Source organism: Crinia signifera, chromosome 19, assembly GCF_055691185.1.
Source record: "Crinia signifera chromosome 19, ASM5569118v1, whole genome shotgun sequence".
NCBI classification, from domain to species: domain Eukaryota; kingdom Metazoa; phylum Chordata; class Amphibia; order Anura; family Myobatrachidae; genus Crinia; species Crinia signifera.
The window spans coordinates 133,019,774-133,040,671 of NC_139226.1; the positions used below are offsets into that span (position 1 = coordinate 133,019,774).

The 20,898-nt window shown below is 47.0% G+C and overlaps 1 protein-coding gene across 1 annotated transcript in view; it reads left to right on the forward strand.

Annotated features, from left to right (window-relative positions):
- LOC146043025 (ATPase family AAA domain-containing protein 3-B) overlaps positions 1-20,121 on the forward strand; it is a 67,690-nt gene extending 47,569 nt beyond the window's left edge. Inside the window, exon 16 of the mRNA XM_083163390.1 lies at positions 19,555-20,121. Within this exon, the coding sequence (XP_083019516.1) occupies positions 19,555-19,734 (180 nt within the window). The 3' untranslated portion in view covers positions 19,735-20,121. The remainder of the gene's footprint in view (positions 1-19,554) is intronic.
- Positions 20,122-20,898: the final 777 nt, after the last annotated feature.

Sequence of the window (20,898 nt, forward strand, 5' to 3'; positions counted from 1 at the left end):
GTATCAGCGCACATTAAGTGGACTGATACCGCTTCTCCCCCATGTATGAAGGAGCCGCTGTCCATATCAGCGCTGCTATCTAAATAATAGCAGGCCAATGTATGAACAGTCAGCATCGCTGTCCCTGCGGCTGGCTCTGGGCTGCGCCGGAGATCTCGCGTGAGTAGCGAGATCCTGCCGGCCAGGGGGAAGGAGGCGGCGCATCAGTGTAAACTAATACGCTATCTACAGGAGGGGACATCGCCGGAGGGGGGAGTTTGCGCTCCCCTGCTTCGGCAGACAAAATGTTAATACATCTGGTCAGTCTCCCCTCCTACTTCACCTCGGTAATGAGGCGAATCAGGAAGTATTATAGCGGCGCGATAAGCACCACTATAATATATCTGGCCCATGGTTTGTTTAGCGCTTTTTTGTGTTTTGAGATGGACTGCTGGTATGTGCTCTTAAGTTGTCCCACACTTTTTTGTTTTGTTCTGAACTGTACACATCATCTGCCTGGGAGACTTAAATCCATCAGGTCCAACCTTTTTGTTCTGTGGATGGCTTCCAGCTATCTTGACATACATGTTTTTGTTTTTTTAGAGTGATTTGTTATCCTTTGTATGTACACATTACTGCTCATGGTTTAAGACCCAGTTTTGCCATAAATAATGTAAAATGATTCACTTAATAAGTGAAGGTGAATACTTAAGACAATCCAAACCCACCTTATTTATTTTTTCTTATGGTAGCAGAAAAACTTGCATAACTTTACATCTCTCGTCAGTACTGGGGGACATTGGACCAATGACTTACTGTTGGGTGAGCAGGAGTTGGCACTTTCCTAATGTAACTTAAAAAAAATCAGCTCCTCCCCCTGCAAATCCCACTAGGCCAGTATCTGTTTAGTGCTACCCAACCAAGCAGCCCTCCCGCTTTGTTGCATCATGAGATGCAGCCCTCCTGATCAGTATGCTTGACTGGTGTGGTTTCATTTTTGTTCCAGTGGTCTCTACGGTGTTCATTCTGGGCCTCAAATATTGGCTTGTGGAATTCCTAAGCAGAACCACTTTTTGACCGGTGGAGTGGTTGCTCCGTTTGGAGGACTTTAAGAAGTTGGTTTGGAAGTTGGGCTTTCAGGAGGTGGACCTCATGGCCTCTTGTGTTAACTTCAAGGTTCCCCAGTTTTGGAGCAAGAACCAGATATACCATGGTTCTCTGGATGCCATGTTTCTGTGGACATTCCTTCTAGCGTGTCTCTTTCCACATTTCCCATGTTACCTAGGGTAGTGAAGTGGGTCAAAGATCAACCAGTACCAGTGATCATAATGGCTCCAGACTGGCCGGGCTGGTCCTGGAAGGACAACATTCTCAAACAGTCAGTAAGGTATCAGGTGGAGTCGACCACTAGACCTTACTCGGTTGTCTTTAATGACCTGACTTTTGAGACTGCGCTACTATGTTTGTCTGTACTATGTTTTTTTTTTTATAAATTCTTTATTTTGGTTTTTTTCTGGTAAATAGTGGTACAAACATTTGTGGTAACAGCACAAAAAATAGGTTAACTGTGTCAATATTTGAACATAGATTATTATAAACTATAGATATCTATAATATATGGTTCATTTGGTAAAGCGAAGTGTGTACCAATGTACAGTAAACAATTCCAATTCTATCATATTGATTGGTCTTTGTCTTCTTTTTTCCCTTACTTATAACCCTTATCATCTCAATCAAATCACAGTGCGCAACTGGGGGGGGTGGGGGATGGGGAGACGAGACAAGGAAGAAGATGGGGGGGGGAAACTATAAGGGAGAGGGGAGGATAGGGGAGTCTGTCCATTGTCAGTCCCGTCAAGTGGGACAGTATTAATGGGTCTGTTGGGTCAAGCTATGTTGGTCTCTCTTTCTGGGTATTTCTAGGGCTGTGTCGAAGATTGCTGTGGGGCGGCCGGAGCCTGGTCCTTATATGTTGCTGTTGATTTAAATTCTAGCCAAGGTAACCATGTGGTGGTGTAGTCAGATTGTTTATCTAGGGCAGAGTAGTAGATATCTTCCATAGCACAGTAAAAGTCTATTCTTTGAAACCATTCCCAAGTAGTGGGGGGATCTGTGGATCTCCAGTGAACTGGGACCACCGCTCTTGCAGCGTTGTTTAAGTGTTTTAGTAATGACCGCTTATACTTTGCCATGGATATTTTGGTGTGGGAGAGTAACCAGAAGTCAGGATTGTCAGGGGCTTGGAATCCCAGGATAGCTGAGGATATCTGGATTATTGTGTCCCAAAAAGGGGTGATTTTAGGACAGTCCCACCATATATGGATCAGGGTGCCCCTTTGAGAGTTACAGCGCCAGCATAGGGGGGAGACCGACGGGTAAAATTTGTGGATTAGGGGGGGGCATCTATACCATCTAGTCAGTAGTTTATACTGTGTCTCCACCACCTCAAGACTTGTGGAGCACTGTGCCATGTTGCTGCAGTGCTTCTCCCAGTTTATAGTTATACCTTTTGGCGATAGGTCCTGATCCCACGCCTTGCAAAAGGGGGGGAGGTCAGGGAAGTGGTTGTGTAAAACAACTTTGTAGATCGTGGAAATCACATGGGTGGGGTCTGAGGTGTGGGAGCACAGTACTTCGAACGGGGTGGGGTCTTTTTTGAGGGCGAGGGCGGTTCTTTTTGAGTGTATATAGTGGCGCAGTTGGAAGTAGAACCAGGAGTCTGTGTGGGGCAATTCCCTTTCTGACATCAGATCCGAGAAAGACTTGATACTTCCCCCAGACATTAAATGAATCACCCTGGTCAGGCCTTTTTGCTGCCAGGTAGATGCTAGTCTCCCAGAAACCCCCGGCGGGAAATCCGGGTTGTTGATAAAAGGGAGAAGAAGAGAATCAGGGGAGGAAAGACCAAGTCTGTATCGAATATTTTTCCAGAGTGTCAGAGTGGGTTCCACTGTGGGGTGCCTGGTGCGGGGCATGGTTTGGAGCCACGGGACTACTTTGAGGCACAGGGCCGAGGAGTGCGTTTCCAGGTCGACCCATTGTTTAAAGCATGTGTCGGCTCTTGACCAGTCCACAACTCTATGCAGTACTGAGGCCTGGTAGTACGTCAGCAGCATAGGGAGCTGTTGGCCTCCTTTGTTTTTCCTATAATACAGATAGTTATGCTTAAATCTAGGTCTTTTGCCACCCCACACAAATCGGCTAATTGCCCTTTGGGCGTCTCCTATGTATTGAGCTGGCAGCTTTAATGGGATGGTTTGAAATAGATAGAGGAACCTAGGCAGGACATTCATCTTTATGATGTTCATCCTCCCCAACCATGAGAATCTTTGGGTTGCCCATTGTGCCATTTCTCTACGGATGGACCTTAGTAGGGGAGTACAATTCAGGGATACTGTTGATTTTAGGGAGGCCGGGATGGAGATGCCCAGGTATTTGATGTGAGTAGGGTTCCAAGGAAAGGGGAATTGGGAGCTCAGAGCTTCCTTGGTGTCATTTGGCAGTGAAATATTTAGTGCAGTGGATTTCGTATAGTTTATTTTAAAGTTGGACAATTTCCCATAGCGAGAAAACTCCTCCATGAGGTTCGGGAGAGTGATTACTGGGTTTGTTACAATTGCCAAAAGGTCATCCGCAAACAAAGCTAGTCTATGGTTGATTTTTCCAACCACTAAACCGCTAATATTTGGATTTCGTCTGATCGCCCTAGCCAAAGCCTCCATGCAGATGACATATATCAGTGGGGACAGCGGGCATCCTTGTCTCGTCCCATTAGAAATGGTGACTGGTTTGGACAGGAGTCCGTTGATTCTAATTTGGGCCATGGGGGACCTGTAAAGGGCGAGGATTTTTTGTAGAAACCGGCCTTCCAGTCCCATGTGTCGCAGAGCCATCTCCATAAATTTCCAGTCCACTCTGTCGAAGGCTTTTTCGGCGTCGGTGGAAAGGAGCATGGTGGGAGTGTTCGAGGATTGGGCATGAGCAATCAAATCAAAGACTCGAATGGAGTTGTCTCTCGCCTCTCTCCCACGCACAAATCCCACCTGGTCTTGGTGTACAACCAATGGGACTAAAGAGGCCAAGCGGTTCGCCAGTAATTTTGCGAACAGCTTCACGTCTACATTTAGTAGAGAGATAGGGCGGTAACTGGAAGGGAGTGCTGGGTCTTTGTTATCTTTTGGTATGACTGTGATGTGTGCGCTGAGCGAATGCTCAGAGAGGGGTGTTTCTTGGGACACTGCATTACATGCTCGCAGGAGGAGGGGTAACAATTTGTCTTGGAATGCTTTGTAATATGTGACTGTAAAGCCGTCTGGGCCAGGGCTCTTGCCTGATGGGGTGGTCTTCAGGGCTGTTGCAAGTTCCGTGTCTGTGAACGGGTCATTAAGGGCTGATGTTAATTCTGGTGGGAGAGTAGGGAACTGAATTTCCCTCAAATACTTTTTAATGTCCTGCTCGTGTGCTAATGCGTCTCTGGTGTGGGTTTCTGAGGAGAGGTTGTAGAGGGTGGAGTAGTATTCGTGAAATATGTCAGCTATCTGTGTGTTTTTAGTGCACATTCCACCTGAGGAGTCCTTCATTTCTTTGACGTATGTTAAAGCTCTCTGTGCCCTTAGTGCCCTTGCTAATTGTTTACCTGGTTTGTTTCCCCATCTGTGAAATTTGTGTCTGCATCTACGGAAGGCCTTACGTGTGTTCTCGTTTAAGAGGCTATTTAGGGACATCCGTGCTTCCTGGAGCTCTAAGAAAACTTCTGGGGTTAGGGAGGATTTGTGTCGTGTTTCAAGGTCTTTTATTTTACTGAGAAGTGCCTCTCTGCATTCTGCTTTTTTCTTTTTAAGGTAAGAGCCCATTTGAATGCATTTACCTCGTAGCACACATTTGTGCGCCTCCCACACAACTACTGGTGATACGTCGTCTGTTACGTTAATGGTTATGTAGTCATCAATGGCTTTTGATATCTTATTTCTGCATTCATCATCTCTAAGAAACTGCTCATTAAAGCGCCAGTTCCAGTGGCGTGTCAGGGGGTTTAGCAGTGTCAGGGTAAGTGTGACAGGTGCATGATCCGATCCCACGATCTGGCCAATTGTGGCGTCTACTAATAGGTCTAATGACCTATGGCTTAAGCAAAGGTAGTCTATTCGTGTGTATGAATTGTGTGGATATGAGTAAAATGTGTAATCTCTGTCCCTTGGGTGTAGTAGTCTCCATGAATCAATTAATTGAAAGTCATGCAGTATGGATCGAAAGCGTCGTAGGTCTCTGTTGGAGGAACTGGAGTGTGAGTTTGTTGTGTCGATGGTAGGTTCAATTGCCCAATTGAAGTCTCCCCCCGTCACTAGTACCCCTTCTGTCATATTCTCAACTAGCTCCAATGCTTCTCTTAGGAAGCGTATCTGACCCTTGTTCGGGAGATATAGGTTAATAAAGGTAAAAATTTGGTTAGCAATGGTAGCTTTTACTAGTATCCCTCTACCGTCTCCTATGTGGGTTTCGGATACCTTTGATAGTTGGATGTTTTTAGAGAATAGTATTGCCACTCCCTTAGATTTGGACTCAGAGAAGTTATTGAAGTAGCCTGTCGGGTAGTGACGGGAGGACAGCCTCGGGGCAGAACCTGTTTTAAAGTGGGTCTCTTGAAAGAACACCACGTCTGCTTTTTCCGTGTACATTGAGTGGAGAAGTTTAGATCTTTTTTCGGGAACATTTAGCCCTTTAGCATTTAGGGATACAATTTTCAGACTAGCCATTGTTTCTGTATCTGTGGAGTTTCGGAAGTGGTGGACCAAGCCTCTTGGGACAGGAGGAGGGGGGGATGAGGGCAGTGAAAGGGACAAAGGAGACACATAGGGGAGTAGAGGAGTTGGGTGAACATGTTATAGTATATAGGTAGTAAACATATTGTAGTTTAAGAACAAAACTCTGCATTTCTAGACATGGGAGGCCTCTGGCGTCCCATGCTCTACAAGTGTACAGCAGAGCAGGGGGGGGTTCTGGGGGGATCTAGGCGAACCACACAGATTTAATTTAAAACAGTAAACATCAAAATATACGAGCATATGATGCTGGAACATGAACCAAACTATTTAAACAATTTAAAGTCTAGACCTTTGACTATGGGCATTGGGGGGAGGCCCCTTTTGGTCTCTCCAATATATATCAGTATATAGGTAGTAGTTGGAGATGTTTCTAAACTTTTTCTTACAGTAAGTGGACGGCGAGGCGTCCTCCTATTCCACTAATAAAACTTTTGGGAGAGGCAATTATCTCCTGCACTTTCTTTAGTACTAAACGGGGGCAATTGTCTCCCGTATCTATCCTAATACCAGGAAATTTTACACTAAACATTTAACTGTAATGGGTATTTGCGTATATGAGTACTAAAGTCATTCAAGTGGGAGAGGCATATTCACGTGTCGTCGGCGGAAGCGGCCGAGGTCTTTGTTGGTGGCCTCGAGGGCTCTTCTCCTCCTTTCGCCTGGTCGACTGCTTGTTTTTTCGTCGGGGGTTTTCTCTTATCTTTCTGTACCGTCTGCCAGCTGCTTCTCCTTGGTCTGGGTAAGGCAGAGAGTTCAGCAGGGTCAAGCCAATTGGGCAGAAGGGGAACGGATAGTCCCAGGGTCTTGCAGAATTCTTCTAGCCCCTCAGGGTCTTGGAGGACGACGGACGATCCTTTGTGGGTGACTTGTATGCTTATTGGAAATCCCCATCGGAATCTGATGTTATGTTTTTTGAGGTCGTCTGTGATGGGGCGTAGCATACGCCTCTGTTGGAGAGTCGACCAGGAAAGATCTTGATATATTTGAATGCTGTGGCCGTTAAAGGTGATATCTGGAGATCGCCGTGCAGCTCTTAGGATTTCCTCTTTCTCTTGATAGTAGTGTAGTCTGCAGATGATATCCCGCGGCTTCTCCGAGGTGGTACCCCTAGGTCGCAGTGCTCGGTGTGCTCTATCAAAGATTATCTGATATTCTGGGTCAGAATCTAAGAGTTCATTAAATATTTTTGTCAGTGCTGATTCAATATTTGAAGTCACAACCTCTTCCGGTACCCCACGTATCCTCAAATTATTTCTTCTCCCTCTATTGTCCATGTCGTCCAATCTGCGGCCCATCTCTATCAGCGTCTTAGATTGGCGTGAGACCAGGTCATGCAGATCGGAGAGCTGGGAATCTGCATCTTCGCATTGTTCTTCCAGGAGGACCACTCTATTCGCCACATGTTTGATGTCTGATTTAATTGTTGTAATGTGGACCTGCATGGATTCTTGGATCCTTTGTTCTGTGGAGAGTAAGTCCTGTTGCATTTCTTGGCGGGTTGGAATCGCCTGCAGTTTAGCGAGGATTGCATTGAGATCAGGTTTCTCCATTATTGGTTCTAGGTCAGAGGATGGGGGAGAGATCGTTAGAGGTTCGCTGAGTCGCTCCTTAGTAGCGTGTTGGGGGGTCGCCGATGGAAGTGGGTCGGGGTCCGGTATTGGCGTGCCAAATAAGGAGCAGAAAGCTTGAGCTTGTGTCGGTCTCACTGGGGTCTTCACCGTTGGTTTATTACGGCGTCGCTTTGTCATGTGGAAAAGGTCTGTACTTTCATGTGTGGCCCCTTGTCCAGCCAATGCTACATCAATTGGTGGTTCTGCGCATGGTCCCCCCTACGTGGCCTGGGCATGCATTACATCTTCAAGCACCCGTCACGGTCATGTTGGGCAGCAACCTGCGGGTGAGTGTTCTACTTTACTGCCTCAGGGCACCTCCATGCATCAGGTGTGTTTTGATAGCAATTATATTGTGTTATTTGTTAAATAGTCCTCTACTAGATTCTGTATGGCAGAGGTGTAGGTGTTTTGGAGGATGGCAGAGGGGCTTTCACTAGTGCGCCTCCCGATGTGGATGGGTGGCAGGTATATTTTGCCTTTTATTAGAGGCCTTCAATTGTGATTTTTACTTTTTTGAATCTCTTATACCGCCCCAGGGAAGGCACATCTCGGTGGGGAGCCACAAATTACACTTTCCCCTGTTCTGTGGGGTATTATAATGGTCCCACAAGCAAGTCCCGTTCGCTATAAGAGGCCTGGAGGAGTATGAGGCCTTATTAGGAGGTCAGTGGGGAGAGTGGTCCCAGGAGGGTTTAATAGAGCTTATGCTGCTCCTTGTGCGCCCAGAGGTTCAAGTCATTGGGAGGGGGAGTGCCAATCCCAAGATGGCGGTGGTGGTATAATGGCGCAGCCTCCCGTCCCGTTACCTCTGCGGGATTAGCAGGCTGTGGGGTCCCCCGGCGGGTACTCACTTCAGTGTGCTGCGCAGTGTCCTGTGTCCCCACCGTCCTCCTGCGTCTGGTGCGTGTGTTGATCGCGTGGTCTGCCTCCGTCTGTCGCGCTCCGGCGCCGTTCGGGGCTCAGGTACTCGGTAGCTGCCGCTACAGCTCTCTCAGCGCTGCAGCAGGAGATGATGCCGGCGGGGTGAAGCGTCTGGCCGGGGCACGTTCGGAGTGGCAGCCGCCGTCTTCAGCACCTCTGGTGCTCGATGCTTCTCATCCACTAATTGAGGTCCCGGCTCCGACCTCGCGACCAGGCCGCAACCTGCGGGAGCACTAAAAAGTGCTCCCCGGCTCCGCGATCAGGGTCAGCGACGGTCAGGGCACAGGAGAGCAGGGATGGGGTAAGAACCGGAGGTTGAGAGTGGGGATTAGAAGTGGGAAAAGGCTAATTATAAAGGCTGATTAGGGAGCTCCAACGGACAGCGTCTTGTCAGGGTGCTCGCCAGGCCACGCCCCGTCTGTACTATGTTTGAGCCTAGAATCTGGTGTCTGTGCACAATTACCACAGGGTTTGGCTGATCTAGAGCTTGTGGTTTGAGAAGCGCAAGGTTCATTCTTCCTGGTTTTCTTCTCAAGGAGGATGAATACAGTATTTTGTGCGAACATTAAAGGTCCATACACACTGGGCGATTATTCCCAGCGTGTATGGACAGCGATGATTGCTATAATAGCTGGGGGGGGGAGCAGCTCAGTGCATACACAGAGCGGCTTTCCCCCTGCCCGGCGCCGTCAGTGGGGAGAGGACGGCTTTACATAGCGCAGCTCTATGCAAAGCCGTCCTCAAAGCCGCTCATCTACTGGTATCACCAGCAGATGAACGGCTTTCCCGGCGATGTTGCGGGAGCGCGCAGCAGCGGTCACCACTCATTGCCAGGCCATACACACTGGGCGGCTTTGAGCTGAAAGCCGCATAAACCTGCTGTTTTCTACCTTACAGTGTGTATGGGCCTTTAAGTCCTCCATACTGCTCTTGCTTGACCCGGGTTACCCGTTCCTTGACCTGAATCAGAGCCATGTTCAACCCTGGTCATGACCCTGGTTGAGAGTGCAGTCTGAAAGGGGTGTTTTTATAAAATAACTCCTGTCAATGAATCTTTAGGGTTTTGATCAGTATAGATCACACAGTAGCAATATTTCACTGTTTTTACAGTGCTTCAATGGGGGGTCAGGATTTACACAACAGTGTTTTAACCTTCATGGTTCATTTCTGAACATTTCAATTTTTGGCTTGTACTTATGGTTTACGTATCCCGACTCCAGTGTTTAGAGAAACGCTTGCAGATTCCATAAAGGGGCCTGCGGATGTCACCCTAATTAGAATGGATTTTCTGCTACCCTCCAGCCTTTCTTCTGCTCATGTTTTCATGTTCCTTGTAGAAAAATGCAGAACAAAATAATGGTATTAAAAGGAAGAAGGCGCACAAAATGCTGCCGCGTCGGCCGATTGAGCTCCGGCAGCTCCGCTTCTGTGACAAATTGCCGAAAATGACTGCAGAGCAGTGTTTCAAGACCATTATCTCCGCTGGGTGGATAACCATTTGCATTAGCGAGGGCCGGAGAGCACGAGGCCTTGTTGCTTCCTCATTGAACGAAAGCATTTACATTGACTGTCTCCCCGCAGGTTGCTTTGCTGTTTTGCAGGCTTTCCTTTGTGAAAGACAGTTTACGACTATTTTTTCTTTTTTTTTTAAATCCTCGTCGTCTGCTACAGATGTGCCGAGTCCTATCCGGTAGTTCAGCAGCGTCATTAAGAAGCTTTTTTAATTGGGATTCTGCTGAGAGAAAATACGGACACGAACTGTTGCTATGGGCAGTAAGAAATGATGGGATAGATTTTTAGGCCAATTTATGAAGTAAAATGTGAAGATTATGGTAGGTAATGAGGCACAAGCTGATGGGGAATTTAGTTGGTTATACCCGTCGGATGGCTAGCTCTCCTGAATGTTAGAGTCTTTGTTTACCTTGTTCCTTTTTGTAAGCAAATGTCCAACTTGGGCCCTGATGTGTCAGTATGGTTCATGGTCATTTGATACATTTACTAGCTCTGTTGGCGGCTTCTTAAAATTTCATGAGGTCACTCTACCACTCGTCTTTGTGCTCCCACAAGGTCCAGCCTTGTATCTTTTTATCTTGTAACCAGGTTTCCTGAAAATTGCCAAATCTGAGCTACTTAGAAGAGTTTCTGTGGCGGTACTAGCCATCCCTAGCTTCTGTAACATAATTTTCTAGGCAAGGCTGTCAATCCCATTTGAAGTACTTCTACCGGCGGTGATGCGCGCTTCCACATCATCACCGGGAAAGCCATTCATCTGCTTGTATTACCAGAAGATGAGCGGCTTTGTAGAAGGCAATGCACAGGGCTGTGCTATGCAAAGCCGCCCGTCCCCTGCTGTCAGCGCCGGGCATGGGGGTAGCCGCACTGAGCGTCTTTCCCCCCAGCGATGACAGCCCCGTGTGTATGGACCTTAATCTACAAAGTCTTCAGTACAACTGCACCAACTGATATCATCCATGGTCTCAAAGGTCTCTCAACCCTGTTACAGATCAGGGCCTCACAACCACACTCATTACATGTTCCCTCTCCCTAAAAACAGGTCTGGGCCTGCCCCCACTCTGTGGAATGTCCTCCCTAGTATCTCCATGCCTTCAGGGATTCCCTGGAATCTCACCTCTTCTGGCAAACCGATCAACTTCCTGATATTATTACCACCTCTCTACACACTTAATACTAATATTTAGGGTACTTGTGTAGTTTCACGGCGCCCGATATATCGGATGCGATATTGGCCGATATATCGGATGTGATCTGTGGCGATTTGTTACCTGTTCATAACCCCACTATCCACTTCACATGGAGTTGATTTTAAAGTACCCCCCCCCCCCTCCCCTGTTGTATGTAAGGTCCCGTTACCACTGTGGGGGATATCCGATTAACAGCTGCTAATGTATTCACCCCGGACTATCCTATTATCCCTGATGGATCGGGGATAATGCTAAGACTGCATCAGGCACCCACTAAGCCGCCGTCAGTGCGTCCAGAACACATGGGTCCAGGAAGTCCTCTCAGATCCCATGCCTGAAAATGGGTGCTATCTCTGCCGAAACCAAGGGCTCTAATCGGATAGCCCGATGGTCACTGTCAGGCTACATAGGGCTAATAGGATAATGCCCAATCTCTGATCAGTATTGTTTTATTACTATGAGTTCCAAACTGTAATACTTAACTTTATATTGACATAAGAAGAATGGTCAACCAAATCGGGGGAACGTCAGCTGCACCAACTGTTCCTGACCAAGGTAGAGGCTCCCAATTATCCACAAAGGGAGTGAGTTGCCGATGCAATGGCACTTGGGATCACCAGTTATGGCCCCCTTCTAGTTCTGGATAAAGCTGAACGTCTTATTCTCACGTCCACTAAGTCTTTGCATGTAATTAGATTCAACCCTATTTGTGCAGGCATAAACCTTGGTAATACTCCTTTCAGACAGAAAACAAAATTACTGGGTGAAGCAGTTCTACCCAATAATTTCGGGAATAACACGGGTACTTTTTCTGTGTGAAAGGGCACACCCGTGTCGTAAATCCCATTTCTCCGACCCTGGAATTGACCAGGGTCGAGGACACAGAATTTATGACCCGGGTTGACCCTTTCGCACAGAAGAAATACCCGTGTTATTCAGCAAATTTCCGGGTAGAAATTTTCAACCCGGTAATTTGTTCTTCTGTGTGAAGGGGGGGGGGGGGGTCAGGCTGCTCCCAGCAAACTGACACGCCATTTAAAATGCCGTGTATTGTGATTGTGAACTCTGATTGTGAACTGAAACAGATCCCGGCCATTCTCATCTCATAAGGGTTAATTTGGCTTTATTGCCTAATCACAGAGATAGGTTCTAATATTGGCTAATCCCAAAAAATTAAATGTAAAGGGTGAGAGTTTGCTCATAAACCAGCAGTAAATTGGTGATCTTACAGTATTTATTTCACACAATTGTGGCAGAAAGGGAATCTCCCCATTATAGAGCGGACAGCTGTCCTTGGACTAAATGCTGCATTATTTAGGCAAGCTTCATGATCTAAGGTGTACATGGTTACCTCTGCATCAAGCCAAGAGAGAGATCTTGTCCTAATACAGTGAATACGTGAACTTTGTCAGCGTGATCTTGCCTCTTCCTCACCCGCTCTCCCATATGAGAAGATAACCTTGTTAAAGGGTATCGTGCCTTCCAGCTTGGCTGAAGAGTTGCATCGTCAGCCAAGTCTGCGGAAATGGGTTAACGTGTCCGCAGGGGGAGATAAAAAAAAAAATAACAATGAATATGAATGAGGTAGGACGCTGGTTTTTAGTACGGCAGGAACGGACGCATTTTCTCTCTCCTCCTCCTCTCGAACTCTCTCTCTTCGTCATCCTTTCTCATCCCCCTTCCTGCTCTCCACCACCTCCCCTGGCAGGCAGGGAACCCGCAGCTAAGCTATTTTTAGAAAGTCATTCAGAAAGGCAGCCAAGCGCTAAGGATCGCAGTATTAGCGGCTAGATGCAGGGTTTTGGTGGTGATTTGTGAGGGATAAACACTTTATTGGGATTAAACTCGGGTGGCAATACTGGCAGACACTGCAGCTCTTAAAAGAAATACATTATTGTAAGTGTTAACTCATTTGCTGCTGGCAGGGGGGCAGCATTATCCCATCTGCCTTGTTTTCACTCGTTTTACTACACTTCACCCTGTCTTTGCCAACATTCAAGGACACAGCGCTATGTCAAGTACATTACAATAACATTGCCAGGCACCTAAATGGAATATACTTGGCTTGACCAAAAGAGACAAAGGAGGAAAGCATTCAAGTGTTTATAATGGTTGCTATAGCCTGTAAACCAGGGATGGGGAACTTTTGGCCCTCCCAGATGTTGTTGAACTACACATCCAAGCATGCCCTGAAAGAGTTGCAATTTGGCCATGCTAAAACTGCTGCAAAGCATGCTGGGATGTTTAGTTCAGCAACAGCTGGAGGGCCGGAGGTTCCCCATCCAGGGCCGGCGCCACCACTAGGCAGGTCTAGGCATTTGCCTAGGGCGCCGGCCACTGGAGGGCGGCAGTTCGCCCCACGAGCAAAGGGGTACCTGCTGTGCCGTCTGGGGAGTGGGCAGGGGGGTCCATGCCGGCTTCTGACAGGAGCCTGCAGTGGTGTCCTTGCCGCGCGGGTACCTGCGGCGATGTGTATAAAGCTGGCGGCGGTGGGGGGTCCCTGCAGTGAATAAGAAATAACTAGCGCTATGCGGCGTTGTGGGAAGCGTTGCTGGGTTTTAAAACAATGGCCGAACGCTGATTGGCTGAGATTCAGCCAATCAGCGTGCGGCCAGTGTTTTAAAAACAGAAGCGCTTCCCGCACCGCCGCATAGCACTAGTTATTTCTTATTCACTGCACCAGCTTTATACACAGTGCCGCAGGTACCCGTGCGGCAAGGACACCACTGCAGGCTCCTGTCAGAAGCCGGCATGGACCCCGCTACCCGCCGGCACCGGGGTGCCCCCACCCCGACTCGCCTGGGGCGCTCCGGTGCCTTGCACCGGCCCTGTCCCCATCCCTGCTGTAAACCTATGAACAACTACAGATCATATTTATTTGCATGTACCCTTTTCAATATGCAGAACTTTGGATTATAGTGTAATATATGATCCAATAAGCCCCAATAATGTCCCCCTTTATTTCCTATATTTAGTTGTCTCGGATTGTAGAACTAGTTGTAGATGGCTATATTGTATTGAGTGCCGTTCTGAAGTTCATGTATAAAGTTTTTTCGGGGGGAGGGGGGGGGGGGGGGGGTCAGGGGTCCGATGTCGGCATTAAAGCATACTACTGAACAGTTTGGCTAAATACGGTTCACATTTATAAAGAATGGATGATTGCAGGCTTCTGAAAGGGAATATCTGGTGACAGTGTGTAGCAGCACATGTGCTATTTAAATCATGCTATTTTATAAGCCTTTTAATGACATTCATATCCGTGTTTTTGATTTTCTCCCATCTTTAAGCTCCGCAGCTGTCCGGTTACTCATTAGGCATTGTTTTGTGAATATGCATCAAAATAACGAAAGCCATTTTAATGGCCTCCAGCTGCATTGCAAAACCCGGTTACATTTTAAATAAAAACATGCAATTAAATCTATATAATGGATGCCTACAGCTTTTCGTGTTGCCATTTGTAAATGTTTAATGGCAATTAATTTTTAATTGTGCTATTAATAATTGAGCTTCAAAACCATGTATGTTGTGCGTTGTATCGTTTTGGTGACTTTTTTCCGCACAAAATGTATAGGTTTTTGGGGGGTGGTGGTGGGGGGGTGATTTTAAAACCTCTGCAGATACCCAATGTTCCTCAAGTTTGTGTTCTGCCAGTCATTTTCTTGGCAGTATTTATGTAAGCCATTTACAGAATCCACATTCGGGTCTCGCATATGTTCAAAAAGCTCCAACACCGGAAACACATTCCTGATTTTGACCTGCTTTCTATTGACTTGGCTTTTCCCCAGGACTTTCATCCAGGATAGACAACCCAGCTTAAGCCTGAATAGTGCAACCTGGGAATTTATTTACTGGCCACACCTAGAAGACGCTGGTGTTTGAGGAGCGGGGAGGAGGCGGGGCTCCATGGAGGGGAGGGGCTTATTACTGCAGTGTCTAGTAGAAGTCCTGCATGCATGCCATGGCAAGTGCTTACCAAAACCATTATTGGGTGTGTCCATTCATCTAACAGCTGCTGGTCCTATGCAGGGGGGGGGGTGCGGTCACATGGTATATGGGTATAAAGGAGACAAACAAATGCAAGTGCCATCGGGACTGAGTAAGGGGCTTCTATGTCCTTTGCACGCGTCTCCTTGTTCTTATGACCTTCAGCTGCGATGAGATGAGGGAGAACTCTCCCTTTCCATTTAATCTATATTACACAGCCGCTGCACTGGAAAATCCCTCAAGGATGCAGTTTTGGAGGGAGGATGGGCCTTTCACCTGCCAGCTGGGGGAGTCAAACTGCTTACACCAAATTGCTGCCGCACATAAATACTCCAACTTCCTCGGCATTCATGAATAGAAATGGGGCTTCATTACCATTAGCACGTGTTCACTTTTACTGCCTGCACGATGTCTGCTTCAGCAATTAACCCTTTCACAACTACAGGCCAAGACGCAAATCTCCTAATCTAGATAATGCTGGTCAGGGGCGCGCTCCTGCCTGGCTTAACAGACAGTGACCCCATTGATGGAAGGGCAGGGTGTTTTGTGCTGTGAAACTTTTATGGCTCAGTTTGGTTGTGTTGATTGGCTTTGTGATCTCTTCTATTCCTTTATGCTGCCCATACACTTGTGAGAGATTGTATACAATCATTCGATTTCTACCAATTCTGGCCGATCAAATGATTGTATGCATTTTTAAGGGATTCTTCGACGCGATGTGCGGGCACGCAATCGAATGTCGCTTCGATAGATGTTATGATATTATGTGCGGCACAGAATATCTATCGAATTGTAGGAGCAGGTGGGTTATAACCTCATGCGATCGCTCGAATACAATCCGGGGGTGGGGGGCGAAGGGGACGCATTCAGCGGTTTGGGGAGAGGGGGCCATAGGGACCGCTGGCGGCGTACCTGCGTCTCGTATCAGGGGGCGGCGGAGTAGTGTAGCACTTGCGGGAGTCGGTGGTGGCGGAAAAATTGTTTAAAATACTGGGCTGCCCTTTGATTGGTTGAGAGAGCTCAGCCAATCACAGGGCAGCCCAGTGTTTTAAACAAATCTTCCGCCACCACTGACTCCCGCCACCCGCAATCGCTACTGCTAGCATACACTACTCCGCCACCCCCAGCCTGCCCTCTTCCAGGACCCGATGTGCCATCGTAAGATGGCATGCGACATCGGGTGCTGACTTTTGCACCCAAAAATGTGATCGGATTCGATGGACATCGTACTTCGATGTTGCATCGAATCCCATTGCATAAGTGTATAAGCACCATCACTGCGGTTCCCTTCAGTGTCCGTCGACATTCGGGACAAAATATAATATCTGGTTTTTAAGTACCCCCAACAGACCATGTTTTTATCCGCTGCATCGATAATGGATTGCTGTGGTTTGTGTAACATTTGTACTCTCCACAATGTTATTAAAGAAGCAGATTTTTCTTTCAGACCAGGGCTTTTCTTTTGCTGCAGTGTTAAAGGTTTGGGGACGGAGGTTACAGTCCTGTAGATTGACACACCTCGCACTGCTGTGCGACACTAGATATGAACGCTTATTTTCTGCCTGGAAAGGTCCGTCACTTCATTTCTATATCAACTCTGCCCCTAAGCCAAACGCACACAGACAGAGCTTGTACCCCCTGCACAGATTACCGTAAGGTAGTGGAGGTAAAGCGTCGGGGGACATGTGACGAGATGCAGGTTGTGATGAAAGTGTCAGCCAACATGGACCTTTCAGTTTGATGTGACATTTATAATTATGAAGTAACTGTTTTTTCTCGCACCTTTTGCAAATGGTAGAAGTTGCTTTATGCTTTTACGTGACCTGTTTTAGACCTAAAATGGATATAAATGTACTGTAACAGTAATAAGCACCACGTATAACACAGTTAGTAGTACTTGTTGGCCTCTTTCACCATCGTTGGTGTATGACTGGTCTAGACCTTGCTTTTAGCGATGTTAAACCTAGAACATTTTGTTACACTACCACAGGTCTCTTGGCAAAGTCATGTGACAGCAGTGTGCAAGGGGAAGTGAGGTGCAATTTGTACAAGTGATTCTCCTGATTCTTCTGATTTGGTTTTTAGCAAGTGTTGTACTGTCAGGTACTGATAACATGGAAATGTGCAGTATCTTTGTTAGATTTTAATGGGTGACCTTTTGCAGTTATTATAGATAAGCTTCTCTGCTGTGTCAAGTGAAGAAGCTACACATACTGTTGATCTTTATAATAAACGGTCAGAGGGCATGTGTCCTTATTTAGGTTTTGTGGTCCAGTCTCTGTAAAAGAGTATGCATTTGATAGACAGAGTTCCCCTCTGCTTGGCTATTGGTATGACACAGGACAGGTTATACAGATAATATTTTATATGAGCCTCTTTGAAACGTTCGGGGGATTTGTTGGATGGATATTTGAAGATAAGTCATGTTAACTCCTTTTTGGATGGGGATTGCAGGGGGGGGGGGTGGGTTTGCGTCTATTAACTCTTTCTGTTCTAAGTGTGAATCTAAGGCAGGTGTGGATTTTTTGCATTCTGAGTGTAGAGGGATCTGGAATTCATTAACTCCTTGTAGCCTGGAGCTCGGAAATGTGATCCTAATGCATGTTCTAAACTGTGGGCAGGGTCTTTGCCAGTCTGGGGTTTTATAGGGTTTCCAAGTGCAGTAATAGATGGGCGCTCTCCGTGGGTATTACCTGCTATTACAACTTTCGCCTCCAGCTTTGGCTACTTTTTGTACCCACATCACTAGTCCAGCTGAGCATGATTGACATGTAGTCCCGGCGTTGTAGTGTGTACATGTACATAGTAGATTATCCAATCCCCATGCCACCTCCCTTGACATGATGGCGCAATACAGCGGAGCAGCGGGCCAAGGACGGGACTGAGCTCTCCCTGTGAACAAGCCCGATGACCATAATGGTTCACTGTGCATGTGCCCGAAGCGATCACTACTACCCCATAATTCAGGGGTGGCCAAACCGGTCCTTGAGATCTACCAACGGTCCACGCTTTCCACATCACCTAGCTGGTGCACAGCTGTAGTCATTACTAACTGTCACATTCCCCAGATCACCTAGCTGCCGCACAGCTGTAGTCATTACTAACTGTCACATTCCCCAGATCACCTAGCTGCTGCACAGCTGAAGTCATTACTAACTGTCACATTCCCCAGATCACCTAGCTGCTGCACAGCTGTAGTCATTACTAACTGTCACATGTCCCAGATCACCTAGCTGCCGCACAGCTGTAGTCATTACTAACTGTCACATTCCCCAGATCACCTAGCTGCTGCACAGCTGTAGCCATTACTAACTGTCACATTCCCCAGATCACCTAGCTGGTGCACAGCTGTAGTCATTACTAACTGTCACATTCCCCAGATCACCTAGCTGCTGCACAGCTGTAGCCATTACTAACTGTCACATTCCCCAGATCACCTAGCTGGTGCACAGCTGTAGTCATTACTAACTGTCACATTCCCCAGATCACCTAGCTGCTGCACAGCTGTAGTCATTACTAACGGTCACATTCCCCAGATCACCTAGCTGGTGCACAGCTGTAGTCATTACTAACTGTCACATTCCCCAGATCACCTAGCTGCTGCACAGCTGTAGCCATTACTAACTGTCACATTCCCCAGATCACCTAGCTGGTGCACAGCTGTAGTCATTACTAACTGTCACATTCCCCAGATCACCTAGCTGCTGCACAGCTGTAGTCATTACTAACGGTCACATTCCCCAGATCACCTAGCTGGTGCACAGCTGTAGTCATTACTAACTGTCACATTCCCCAGATCACCTAGCTGCTGCACAGCTGTAGTCATTACTAACGGTCACATTCCCCAGATCACCTAGCTGGTGCACAGCTGTAGTCATTACTAACTGTCACATTCCCCAGATCACCTAGCTGATGCACAGCTGTAGTCATTACTAACTGTCACATTCCCCAGATCACCTAGCTGCTGCACAGCTGTAGTCATTACTAACTGTCACATTCCCCAGATCACCTAGCTGGTGCACAGCTGTAGTCATGACTAACTCACATTCCCCAGATCACCTAGCTGGTGCACAGCTGTAGTCATTACTAACTGTCACATTTCCCAGATCACCTAGCTGCTGCACAGCTGTAGTCATTACTAACTGTCACATTTTAAAACCTGCTGCATTCATTCCTACTATAGATCCACAGGTTGCCTGGAAAACCTGCACCGTTGGTAGATCTTGAGGACAGGTTTGGCCACCCCTGCCATAATTGATTAGCACCCCTTCCCTAATACAGGGGTGTAGTTGGTCTTGCGGGCCAGTCTGCGTGCCGTCAGCCTAATAGACATGGAAATACTGTAAAGTACTAAATATTCATCAATCGGTGTCTGACAAGAATGGAAGTTCCTTTCTCTCCACACAATAGTACCGGGGATCTCCCTAGAAACGTGTTGCTAATATCTCTGATGTATTTGTTGATTTGAAATGAATTGAAAGCTTTTAGTGTTATGGTTTGTGCTTCTGTTTTTAACAACTTGTATCCTTTCAGGCCGCAGCGTATGCATCGGAAGATGGCATTTTGACGGAAGCCATGATCGACGCACGGGTGGCTGATGCCGTTCGGCAACACCAACAGAAAATGGAATGGCTGAAGACAGAGGGCAAGGAAGAGGGCAAAGAGCCAGGCAAGAATCCTCTACAACATCTTCTGGAGGGAACCCCTGTATGAAAGAGACATAAACATAATCTAGGTGACCACAATTTGACTCTGTTTTGCGTCAAGAAATGAGATTAGCTGACGGCTGCGGGGGATGTAGCGAGCTGTTCACCTGTTCCTGCCTGGAGACTATAAACGGCGCAGTGGCAGCCTCCCACCTGCAGGTGGTGGTATGAAAGGCATCTCTAGCACTCAGGAGCCTTTTCACCAGTCATTCCCTATTAACTTAGTATTTTTTTATATTTGTTTTAGGGCACCCTTGATTATTAATATATTCTAAAAATGTGATGCATTGTTTTAAACCTGCTGTAATTAAAAGAGGTCTTGGTTGATTGTATGGAATAACCTGATTGTTAAAGAACAGCCATCCAAATTCATCTATAAAGAAGATTAATGTAATGGTGAAGTGCTTCTCTTTATTGATATGGAATGTCATGTATGAAGTGCTGGTTAACAGGACTGTGCATTAAAGCACACTGGGGTAGATGTATTGATCCTGGCGAAGAGATGAACTAGAGATAAATTGGAAAGAGAGAACGCACCAACCAATCAGCCATGTTTGAAATATGACAGTTGGGAGTTGATTGACTGGTGCATTATCTCCTTCCACTTTATCTCCAGTTTATCTCTTCCCCAGGCTTAATACATCTGCCACACTGTACCCTAAACATGCAAGTCATCTTGACACCAGTCACCACGTGTGTCATCTGAAAGTATATGTCCAAACATACAGTATAGCGGCCAGTGAGTTGTAGTTAGGGATGGCCATCGATGATTCAAAATCAACGATGGTTCATGGCCGATGTCGAATACAATGTTTTTCTTTTTTTTTTTTTTTAAGTGCCGGGACACGGAGCATAGCTCCACCCCCGACACACGCAAAGCCCTGTAAAGTGCCGGGACACTGAGCATAGCACCGCCCCCCAGCTCACGCGAAGCCCTGCCAATCAATCAAACACAATGGATGACCATCGATATGTAAAAATATCTATGGTCATCCATTGCATAGTTTAGCGCTATCGATGGCCAGTTGCAGAATTGCCATCCATGGCCATGGCAACGATGGCCATCCCTAGTTGTAGTCATTCAGACCAAGGACCAAAGAGTCAGTCTAGTTCTAAAGTTTGGAGGTTACACCCAGAAACTGTAATGGCCCAGATAGAGATAACCTAAGTT